Genomic DNA, 12,558 nt, shown 5'->3' on the forward strand with positions numbered 1-12,558 from the left:
GAGACTATTAATACGAAAAAAAAAAAATCTTCCTGGCGGTCTGTTAGAGACAATCCGTGAGGACGCTCTAGGTGTGCTTCCTGACTGGTTTTAATAACCGGAATAAATCATACAGCAGTTGTGACACCAAAACGACCTCACTCTCCCAGAGAATTGTAAGATGCTTTAGGACTTCAGATGGGGGAAGTTTCATTCATGGTTAATCATGAATGAAAAAGAAAGTAAGTATCCATGCAGCAGAAAACAGAAGAAGAAAAGCCGGAAGACCATGCTTTAAAAAAAATTCCCCGTCTTAGATGCAAGACAGCGAGTGGCTGTCTTCACGTGGCTGGATTTTTCAAAATTTGTTTATTGCAGTGAATTCTTTTTGCTTCAGCTTGAGCGGATTGTGCTTCGAGCCGCTAAGGAGTTAAATGCTGTCTTCTAAGTTCAAGGGGAAATTAGCCCTGCTCAAACACAGAGCTGGCTCACAGGACAGGGCTCTGGGCAATATAAAGGCGGGGAGCCAGCCGCCAGGAGACACAGTCTCCTTTGTGACAGGAGCTACAACAATCACAAAAATACTTTGGCAGTTATGGATTCATCTGACATTCCAAGGAAAAAAATAGCTGTCATTGGTGGTGGCTTGGTAAGACACTATTTGGATACATTATTCCTCTTAGTGGTAATTATATTATTATTAGTCTTAATAATTATTGTAAGTCGCTTGCACTGACTGTACATCTTCTTGTGAAACTTCTCTGATATTTAAACACACCTATTTTAAATATGGTATTCGTGGTGATTTGATCTTTTCTGCAAAAGGTATTTTTATTTCCATTAAATACAAAGGTGTCTGTTTTCCCTGGTCATTTTGGTGTAGCATTTCTTAAAAATAGAAAATCAGAGCAAATTGAATTGGATGTATCTCCATGCCGGCTATGTTTTTAAGACAGAAATTAGTGTGAGTAGTCATTTTAATCCAAGCGTTTGCCTCCTTTGGTGAATAACTCAATTTATACTAATAATAAGAATAAAAGCGAATTCAAAATTGTTATGTAGGATGTTGGCTAGTTATTTATTTGGGTCGTGGGGAATAGCACCTGTTTGGTGTCCTGACTTATTTGGGTGATCCCACGGAGACTGTTAGGTGGTGGAGTGAGGGGCTCCCCTGTCACTGGGCACAACAGACGAAACTGCAGAGCCTTACCTCACACCTAGAAGACGTGGCAGGGGTCTCTTATCTGCTGCCATTGTTATCTTACCAAAGCTGGTCTGTTTCATGTGGTGCTACCCCCAGGTAGATCGTATTTTTCTCCCCTCAACAGAACTCTCTTATTTTGGAATAAAAAAATATCACCATTGGTAAAAGCTTACCATTTTGTTTTCGCCTTTGCTGTACCCATTTATAGGCTTTTAGCTCGTAGGTATTCATTTATTCATTTACTCAACAAAAAATTCTTCTTCTTCTTCTTTTTTTCAACAAAAATTTCTTAAGAGCCTAGTATGTGTCAGACACTGTTCAAGGCTGCATAGAAATTGGTGTAGTTCATACCACACATTTATTTATCAAGTCTATGCTAATTCTTGTCTTTCGTTCTGCCTTTCTTAGGAGCTTTTCACCCAAAGCACTATGACAGCTCCTCTAACATTTCTGGTTCTAGATTTCAGTTTGCTAAGGAATGCTGTCACACGTCATGTGGGTCAATGCATGTGACACATGTTGTCATTTCTTTGGGTCTCAGTCCAAGTCTTTCCCATAAAAATTTTGCAGGAAGTGAGATTTATGTATTCACCAAAATGTCACTGCGTGCCCACTATTTGCCAACACTGTTTTAGTTACCAGGAATACAGTGGTGAACATTCCTGGGAAGTGAACGAGTGGAGAAGAAAACAAATAAATCATTTCAGTGAGAGACAGACATTGTAAAGAAATGCAAATAGGGGAGGACTGCAGGAAGTCTCTGTGGGTATCTGTTTAGTCTGGTCAGGGACAGCCTCTCTGAGGGGCGTATATGACCAGAGACCCGAATAGAAGAATGCAAACTTGTGAGGGGCTACAGAAAGCATTCCAGAGAGAGGCGATATCTAGAAGAGAAACGCTGAGGTGTTCAAGGAGCAGACAGAAAGGCAGAGAGAGTGAGGCTAGAGAAGAGGGGCCCCTGAGGAAGGTGAGCTGAGTCAGGTCCCCTCGGGTCTTACAGGGCAGGGCAAGAAGACTGGATTTCACCCTGAGCACAATGCAAAACCACTGGAGGACATTAGGCAGAAAGTGAGCTGTGATTTCTAAAAGATCTCTTGAGCTAGTGTGTGGCGAAGGAGTGGAAATTTTAAGACAAGATAGACTAGTTAAGACCCTGTTGTGTTTGTCTAAGACTCAGACTATGGGAGCAGCAGGGACACCTCTTAGAATGCCTCTTCGCAAAGGGGAGGTGACAAATACGTGATTGCATAGATGATTTGGGGACCCATAAAAATGTGGGTGTCACCCGTGGATTTCTTGCTGAGTAACACTTAAATTCTTGTCATGTAACCAGTTCATTACCTGGGCACATACCTGTGCTGGAACGTAGAAGATATGTATTAGAAGCAACTAAAATTCCAAGCACCTGGGTGGCTCGTTGGTTAAGTGCCTGACTCTTGATTTTGACTCAAGTCATGATGTCAGGGTTGTCAGATCCAGCCTTGAGTTGAGCTCTGCACTGAGCGTGGAGCCTACTTAAGATTCTCACTCTCCCTCTCCTCGTCCCTGCTCATGCTCGCTCTCTCTCTCTCTCCGAAACAAAACAAAACCAAAACCGAAGAAAACCCCAAAACAAAAACTGACTAAAATTACTCTGCAAAGGAATCACCCACCCCATTGCAGAGGCTCATGCCCAGGAATCGTGTTTGAGTCCCCTTTTCATTTTATGTGCAAACCTCCCTTCCTCTTTTACTCCACCTGTAAACCTTTGTGGCTCTACCTCCCACATCAGTGTCCACTCTGGCCATTGCCGCCACCCGTCCAGACCATCATCAGCCTTCATCCACCTCCTTTGTGGTCCCCCAGCTTCTCCTCTTATCCGCGGACAGTCCATTCTCCACCTAGCAGCCACAACCGTCCTCCTAAAACCTAAGTCTGGTAACTAGAACTCTTTGCCAATAGTTAAATAGTTAACTCTTTGCCAATAGTCTTTGTGATGGTTTCCCCTTGCAAATGAGATAAAACCCAACTCTTTATCGAAAGGCCCACTAGAACTGAGCCTGTCTACCTGCTTGGCTTCATCATTTCCCTGTTTTATGTTTGTTTGTTTGTTTGTTTGTTTGTTTTAATATTATCCATCAGGACCAGAAATTACATACCTTATTTATTTTTGAATTTTAGCCCATTAACTATCTACTCCAACTAGAACACAAGCTTATATTTACAAATGCACCCGAGTGGCTGGAACCATGTCCAATGTGACTTACTGTTATTATTTAGTTAGTATTTGATAGACGAATGAACGAGAGGGATGGAAAACTCTCTTAAGGATCGGACGATGAAGGAAATGTCGCAATAGACAAAACCTTGAATACTGAGCATCTAATGAAACAAAGTATTAAATAAAGCAATTCAAGAAGGTTAAATTAAAACACAGAGGACAAACTAATTTTCTCACTCAACTTCTTTCTTGTGTCTTTCTGTTCACTTTTCCCAATCTCTTCCTGCCAATGGGCCATATCCTAGTGTCTTACACTGTCTAACGCATTAAAGACTCTCCCCAGCCCCTAAAGAGAAAAATGCAACAGAGTTGAGAACTTTTCCTTTGAAGTCCAAAGGAAGGTACCTGTGTGGTGCAGTCAGCTAAGTGTCCAACTCTTGATTTCAGCTGAGGTCGCAATTTCAGGGTCAAGAGATCAAACCCGATGTCTGGCTTCCCATTCAGTGTGGAGTCTGCTTGAGATTCTCTCTCCCTCTGTCCCTCCCACTCATTCTCATTCTCTTTCAAATAAATAAGAAAATCTAAAAAAAAAAAAAAGCCCAAAGGGTACAGTGAATTCACATTATTTTTTTTCAGTAGTAGCCTTGCCCACTGAAAAATCACCCTAAGAATTTGTCCTTGCCCCACTATAAGAGATCATCTGACCCCATGATAGACCAATTAATTTCTTTAAAGACCTGTCAAGTCAAGGAGGTCAGAAATCAACAGATCAAGGAAGGAACTCTTACTGAGAAATGAAAGGTGACAGAAACTAAACCATGATCTTAAGCTGGTGAAAGTTGTTGCTTTTTTTTTTTTAAACTTTAATCTGAATATTGAGGAAGATCACTGTATCAACTTAGACATTTTCCTCCTTGTGTGCAACACTGCTCCCCAAGCCCCCAGCCAATGTCATTACCAAAGGATCATTTCAGCCTGTGAAGACCTCTTCTCTCCTGGAAATGTCGACAAAGTTGTTTGCCTTTATCACATGCTGCATCCTATAAAAGTTATTCATATACATGGTTTATTTGCCCATAAAATGTATTTAATTTTCTAAATTTTGAGATTGTTTTATCTTTGGGTCCCACTCCCTTCCCTTTTATAAAGGTTATCTCAGTGCCTTATACTGTCAAACACACAAAATATTTTGTGTGTGTGAGTTTGCTTTCAGAAATGGGGAATCGTGTGCTTACAAGTTGTGGGCAATTAAAAGAAAGACAATGTTTTCCACCAGGATGGTGTCCTAAGGAATGTCGTCCTTGAAGGATGATCTTGAAAATGGATTTGAAAAACAACCGCTCCCTTTCGGGCTGGAAGAAAGTCTATGGGGGTAGCTTTCTGATTCTGTAGCCTCTGGCGGTGGAGGCAGGAAGAGGGAAACAGCCCATTAGTGGCCTTACTCTGTGTTAGTGATCTCTTCCTGTTTTTACAAAGTGGCAAACCAGTGAAGTCAAAAGAAAGTCTAACTAACCTGTCTGGTATCCTGAAGCTATGTTCACACTTAGGTCCGTGGTTTTCAGAAATGCTGCTTCTGGTGACTGTTTGCAGTGTTTACCTGTAGGGTAGAAACAAGCAGAGCCATGGTGAAAATGCTGAAAGCCACACTTTCAGCAACAGCTACAGCTCCTCGAGCCTCATTTTTGGGGGAAAGCCAAGAGCTTTAGCTGGAAGAGCTACTGAGGATTCCAGGCTCAGCTGTAGCCTGCCATCCAAGCACACGTTCAAAGAGGTATCACAGGGTAGCCTTGAAGTCTTTCTTCTGTCTCCTCTGCCCACAAGCGGCCCCACTACACATTGTTTAGTGATCCGTCATCCTTGTGTTTGACCAACAAAATTCTCCTGGGAAAAGTATTGAGAAGGTGAAGTCTTTCAAACCATCAGAATGAGGAGACACATTTATGATCCTTATGACTTGGTGTCCATAATCGTGCCCATCTCCTAGGATTCGAGTCAGGTTAGTGACCTCTGTTCATGAAATTGCCTTAGAAGCAACTTCACCTTGACTCTGGGATAGCGTGTCACAGGCATATTTGCTGGAGTCCCTCGTGGGTTTACAGGGTCAGAGTGGTCTTGATGCTGGGCTGGCTCTAGACTGTGTTTCGTCCTGGGTTCCTGGGATCTCTCCACCTTACCGCTCACTCTCTACTCACCTGAATGGGACAAAGCAGTTTCTGATAGTGAGGGTAAGGCATCAGCCGGAAGCCCAGAAAGTCACTCAGAACACCAGATCGCTATGTCTTTTAACTCCGAAATTCGACTGCTTCCTTTTCACACTTCCTTATCCACTCATCTCTAGCTTTGTTCTCAATCTAGCCATTATAAAAACAGAAATCAAATATCACCCAGAATTTTCCCTTTTGCCAAAGTCAATATCCTAGACACACAGAGACCATCGAATGTTTTATAGTCTTGGGGCAAGGCCTCTATTTCGGTCTTCTGCAAAGGTTAATGAGACAAACCATGTAAAGGACATAATTACTATGAGCCTTTATTATTATTTTATTGATATGAAAGTAAATTAAACTCTGTTCCCTCCACTCTCGATTCCCACTCCCCAGACACTGAGCCCTGTATGTGAGAAACGCTCGCTTCCCTTCTGCACTAGTATCTAGGACCTTCTGCCAACAGAAGGGGAGTGCGTTTCTCTGTGACTATGGAGGTCATCCGGAATTTGCTCCAAGCTAAGGATGAGTCTTGATCCCATGCTCTGGTTCTCCTCTCAATCTCTTGTGTAGCTTCCCTTGTGCTCCGATCCGACTCATCAGAGGCATTTATCCTAGCTGTCTCCCTTCTTATTCAGCCATATCTCTGCTTCTTCGGGAGGTTTGGCTAATGCCTTGAGATTTTGTTGCTACCCAGACAGATCGTTAAGGTGTCTTGTAAATTCGGCTGTTACCTGTGTGATTCAGAGAACTTACCCTTCAGGGCCTGCTTCATTTACTGCCTTGTGAGCTGCACCTGAGATGAAACCAGGAACTTGAGGCAGCTCAAAGCTTAACTGCCCGTTTTACTTTCCTTGTCATTTGGCCCCAGATATGGTCAGTCAGTCTGTCCATGACCCATGCGTGCACCTGCTCATGAATCTGTCCACTCAAAGAGGCCAGCTACCCATGTCTTAAAGCTGGCCTCAGGGAGGTATTGGCTTGAGACAAACAGCTGTCCTTCAAAATAAAACAAAATGCAATGAAGAATCTTTAACATGGCCTCTCAGAAACACCCGGTCTGGAGGCTGTTCAAAACTCACAGCAAAACTGTAAAAATAACTCGTCCCACGCACCCTCGGTTTCTCCCACCTGCTTTGCAGCTGTTCCAAAAACAAACCCAGAGATCCGACCCACTCCTCCGGCTCTCGAGGCTGGCAGCGTCCCCTCCCAGCTTGTTTGTTTGCCTGCCTCCTCTGCGCTCTGTCCGCTTTCATTCTGCTGTTCTCTTCATTTCCGCCTGGTGCTGGGGCCCCGCCGCTGCTGGGGCACCATTCCATTACTGCAATCCAAAAAATTACATATTAAATATAATTAAATTAAAATAAAATAACTTCAATATCCAAATATAAGGGCATTGCAGACAATGAACTGTAAAGCGATTGTTTCAAATTCCGATTTAAAATACTTTCTGCGGGACACCTGGGTGGCTCAGTTGGTTAAGCAGCTGCCTTCGGCTCAGGTCATGATCCCAGCGTCCTGGGATCGAGTCCCACATTGGGCTCTCTGCTCAGCGAGGAGCCTGCTTCTCCCTCTGCCTCTGCCTGCCATTCTGTCTGCCTGTGCTCGCTCTCTCCCCCTCTCTCTCTCTGATAAATAAATAAAATCTTTAAAAAAAAAATAAAATACTTTCTGCAATGGAAATATATTCACAGTATCTTATTTATTTTTTAAAACAAAATCACAAAATAAAATATACAACATGGTACCATTTTTAAAAGAAGTATTATATACTTATATATAATACTTTATATATATAATATATATCCATATATTGATATATAATATATATCCATAAATATCCAATAATTTATATCCATAGAAAATTTTAACACTGTAAGATTGTGGAACATTAATTTTTTCCTTCATGTTTATCTAATTTTCTATTTTTATTAAAAAATGCTGTGTTCTTAGTAAGTATCAGGTATTATGGTTTGGACTAGAAATAGAAAGAGTGATAAAATATAAGCCTTAGAAATATTATTACTCTCAGGGCACTTACAGCCTGTGGGAAAGTCAGACGGGAATGTAAATAATTCCATTCTTTGTGGGAGATATCAAAACACATATATTCATACAGACATTTGTGGAATTACAGAAGAAAAGGCAAATAAGTCTTTTGGAGGAAGAGAGGTATCAAGAAGAATTGTACTGAGAATATGAGTCTTTTTTTCTTTTAAAGATTTTATTTATTTATTTGACAGACAGAGATCACAAGTAGGCAGAGAGGCAGACAGAGAGAGAGGAGGAAGCAGGCTCCCCGCCAAGCAGAGAGCCCAATGCCAGGCTTGATCCCAGGACCCTGAGATCATACCTGAGCCAAGGGCAGAGGCTTTAACCCACTGAGCCACCCAGGTGCCCAAGAATATGAGTCTTAAAAGAAGACAAAAGCTTTTCCAGATGGAGAAGGCAGGAAAGGATTGTTTAGGCAAAGGGAATATTGTATTCAAAGGCATCTAAAGTGTAAAAATGCATGGTATATTCAGGAAATAAGCAGTGGTTTTGGTATGCCTATTACAGATAGGGAATGGCAAAAAATGAACTGAATGAAAAAGAGAAGTTGGGGTCACATATAAGGATCTTTTAGATCATATTGAAAATTTGGTACTTTTCCCCGCAGACTTCTGTGGAGCAAATAAAGGGCTATAAGACAGAAAATGCATCCTCTGATTTTTGTTTCCGGAGACACCCAGTCTATGGAGCGTGGCGTGGATAGGTAGAGACTGGGAAGCCGACACCATCATTCAGGTGAAAGGTCATGAGACCCCTGAAAAGAGAATGGGGGGTAGGATAGAGAGTCTGTTTGGGAAAGCCTCAAGGGGATCAACAAGACGTGTTGTCTGATTAAATATGTATTGGCAAATAGAACGGGATGTTCAGCGTTCCCTGAAGTGTCCTGGTTGGGTGAACTAGTGGGCAGCGCTGCCAGCCTCTAAGCTATGGAATCCAGAAGGAGGAGGAGGACGTTTGAAGTTCGAGGGAGATGAATGGGTTGGATTTGAGGCACGTTGAGATGGAGAAACCTGTAAGACCCCCCAGGTAGAAAGAGGTTCGCTAGTCAGAGATGAGTTCACAAGATGGATCAAGGCTGGAGGAAAAGTCCTAAGAGCCCCCGCAGAAAGCATCACGGAGGAAGGAAGGTTGAGACTGCTGCTTGCCCTCAAAGACCACATCCAGGTGATACAAGCTGGCGTATTCAGGGTAAGGTTTAAATATAAAAACTCAGAACGTATGCGGTTCTGGCAGATGGAATCATTACCAACAAAGTGTGAAGACATTTTTATGTGCTTATTTCATGGAAAGTGCAGTTAACATTCTGGTTCTTTTCATTCCATTCATATGCTCAAAGATCAAATTCTTGAGAAATCAAAATATAGTTGGATGAGTAGGAGGTATAAACAGGCTTTTCTGTTTGGGGACAAACTCGGAAAAGCCTAGGAATCTTAGGGAGAGTTTTATGCACTTCATAAAGTCAAAGAGTTGACATGTGTTTAACATGCTATCAGTTAATTTCAAACACATTATAATCACGAGGCATAAAATGCATGACATTTTTATAGTCACAGTGCCCCTCCCTACTAGGATCAGCATTTACAAATTAAAAGATACAGTTTTCTCATTATCATTGGATGTCTGAATGATCATTGCTGGAGAGGTCACATGGAACCCACAGAAATTTGGCAAATCTTCTTGATAAAAGCAGGCTGGCAGTGGGGCGCCTGGATGTTTTGGTTGTTAAGCTTCTGCCTTTGGTTCAGGTCTTAATCCCCGGGTCCTGGGATCGAGCCCTGAGACCAACTTCCTGCTCATCGGGGAATCTGCTTCTCCCTCTCCCTCTATCCCACTCCCTCTCTCTCCCCATGGCTCCTGTGCTCTCTCTCTGTGTCACTCAAACAAATAAATAAAATATTTAAAAAAAAAAAAGGCAGGCCAGTGAAACACTGGAGCATTTACATAAAAGAAATTTTCAAACAGTGTTTCTAAATGGTAAGTTAGGTGCCCATAGAGCAGACCAGGGTGGGGTCCACCAAAACCCATGACTTAGAGAGAAGGAAGTAAGAGGAGATGGGAAAAGAAGGCAGAAAAACAGAACAACTGGGTCAACCCGGAATTACATAACCGAGGAATCTCCTCAGAGCTCTGCTTATGCACAAACAGGCTAGACTAGTTGTTACTAAAGCTTTTAATTTGCAGGGACACCTGGGTGACTCAGTGGGGTAAGCCTCTGCCTTCAGCTCAGGTCATGATCTGGGGGTCCTGGAATGGAGCCCCGCATCGGGCTCTCTGCTCAGTGGGAAGCCTGCTTCCTCCTCTCTCTCTGCCTGCCTCTCTGCCTACCTGTGATCTCTGTCAAATAAATAAATAAATAAAATCTTTAAAAAAAAAAAAAAGCTCTTAATTTGCAGATTATTCTATGATCAAAACAATCTACTCTTGTCAACTTTGGATGCCTCAGAACAAATAGGTGTTTCACCATTGCCTGTGAACTTGAGAGAGCTGTCCTATCCCTGTCAGGGCAGAAGTCCCAGAACTCCCACCACACAAAGTGCGGATTGCTCCCAAGGGTCCAACCCTGTCCCGTTTCCTCTCTCCCCTCACCATCCTCATCTCTGGTTCTGCTCAGAAGCCGGCTGAGCCTTAACGGAGAGTCTGTGGGGGGCTCGCCTTGGGGTACACACGTTTTCCTTCCCATTTGTAACTTCATGTCTAATCAGCCGTCCTACCCAGCATAACGCTAAAGAGGCCGCTGACTGTCCCCACAAAGCACATTTTATAGAAAGAGAGGAGGGGAAATAATTATTAGCCATGTTACTAATCCTTATGGCTGGACCATTATAGTATCTACCGGTATGCTTTCATTTTAGTTTTAGTCGAACTTTAGTTACACAGAATTGGAATTACAATCTTTGTTGTTGTTTTAAAGATGTTATTTACTTATTTGTGATAGAGAGAGAACTCAAGCAGGGGGACCAGCAGGCAGAGGGAGAAGCAGGCTTCCCACCGAGCAAGGAGCCCAATGCAGGACTCGATCCCAGGACTCTGGGATCATGACCTGAGCTGAACACAGACGCTTAACCGACTGAGTCACCCAGGGACCCCTGGAATTATAATCTTTGTTTCAGGACATATTCTGAACACATCGTGAGCTTGGAGAAGACTTCTATTGACTTTTTAAAATTAATACTAAAAAGCAGCAGCAGCAACTGAACTCACCCGTCAACCCTAGAATCTGCACATTGCTGGTGGCTTGTATTAACCTCTGCTTCTCCCTCACCCATTGTAAGCGTATAAGCATTGCCTGGAATCTTGTGTTTATGATTCTCTTGCATATGTGCATGTGTGTGTTTTATGTATATATGATATATTTATCTCCTATATGTACACATAAATAATATACATACTCCTAAAAGTTATGTAGATACATGTATCCGGGATTCAGCTTCACTCATCTTTATTTTGTCAGAGTATCGTGCAGGATGAAGTTGTCTGGGACTTACTCTTCTCGTTTATAGCATTACTAAAATACTCATATCATTGCCTTTCATTGTGTGAATATACCGTAATTGATTTGTTCACTCCTCCCTGATGGCCATTTGGGCTGTTTCCAGTGTTTTTGTTTGTCTGTTATGAAAAGTGTTCTTCTGAGCATTCTGGCATGTGTCTCCCGAGTACATGCCCTGAGGAGACAAGGCAGATTTGTTGGGGATGTGGTTGATGAGGTCATTGCTAGTGGTGCGTAAGAGCTGCTCCTGGCCCTCATTCTCTCCAGCACTTGATTTTTCATGAACCAAGATTATATTTAACCTTACTTCCAAATTACTTCATGTAGCTTTATTCCAACATTCCTGACCCTGCGGGTCTCCTGATTAGTATCCCTCCCCGTCCCACTCCCTACCATGAGAGGAGCCGTGAGTGTTACAGGCTGTGGAAGAAAGGGGAGCTTCTGAAGCCTCTCTCCTTTCCTAATTGGACAGACTCCACTTAGCCTTTAATCGCTTCCTTAATTTTTTCTTAAATGCCACAGAACAATTTAGCCTTTGGAGGAGATTAATTTTATTGTATCAACTTCACTGTAACCTTCTAGTTTCCTTTTCCCTAAAGCAAACTGGCTAGTGCTAGTGCCTTTACTAGATATTTTTTAACACACACAAGGAAGGAATGTAGATAGACTGGCAAGTTTTCATAAATCAAAAGAAAACAGAGAAGGAAGAAAGATTTAAGTTGTCTGTGTTTACCAGGAGGAAATCCTCTGTGGTTGAAATCAAAGGATCTCTGATTAGTGAAACATAGAAGTGTCCAGGGTGTGCTGGAAAAGCGTGAGAAGTGAAGGAAAAGCTGTTGAGACACACAGTATTCTGTGCCGGCACCAAGTCATGCTGTTGGTTGAGACCGCTTGACCCCTGTTGGGAAAGTGATGCCAGCAATCGGAGAGGAAGTCATTTCAGATTAAGGAATTGAAAGCAATCAGATGGAGGGATTAAAAGAAATACAATTTGTCATGATCTCTTCTGACACATCAATTCTAACCGTTAATGAGCTCATGATTTCAGGAGTGGCTGCAAGGGTGAACTGGTTTATTTATTATGATTTTTGTTTAGAGCAGTTTTAGGTTCACAGCAAAATCAAGAGGAAGGTATAGAGATTTTCCAATATCTCCACCTCCCACACATACTAGCATCCCCTATTATCAGCATCTTCCTCCAGAGTGGGATATTTTGTGCAAGTGATGACCCTGCATGGGTCAAAGTCCACAGTGTACACTGAGCTGCACTCTGTGTCTTTGGACAAATGCATGGTGACATGAAGGTACCATTAGGGTATCATACAGAGTATGATCCGTTTGTTTATCCCCCACTCCAACCCTGGCATATTTATTTTAACAAAATAATTGAACATGGATTTCTTGGTTGGCCTTACATAATACTGAAAAT

General features: G+C 42.4%; 1 protein-coding gene across 1 annotated transcript in view; it reads left to right on the top strand.

The window, feature by feature from the left end:
* The first annotated feature begins 295 nt into the window (after positions 1-295).
* KMO (kynurenine 3-monooxygenase) overlaps positions 296-12,558 on the top strand; it is a 46,214-nt gene continuing 33,951 nt past the window's right edge. Inside the window, 1 exon segment of the mRNA XM_032319401.1 lies at positions 296-628. Coding sequence (XP_032175292.1) covers positions 575-628 — 54 coding nt within the window. The 5' untranslated portion in view covers positions 296-574.

Source organism: Mustela erminea, chromosome 17 (genome assembly GCF_009829155.1).
Source record: "Mustela erminea isolate mMusErm1 chromosome 17, mMusErm1.Pri, whole genome shotgun sequence".
NCBI lineage: Eukaryota > Metazoa > Chordata > Mammalia > Carnivora > Mustelidae > Mustela > Mustela erminea.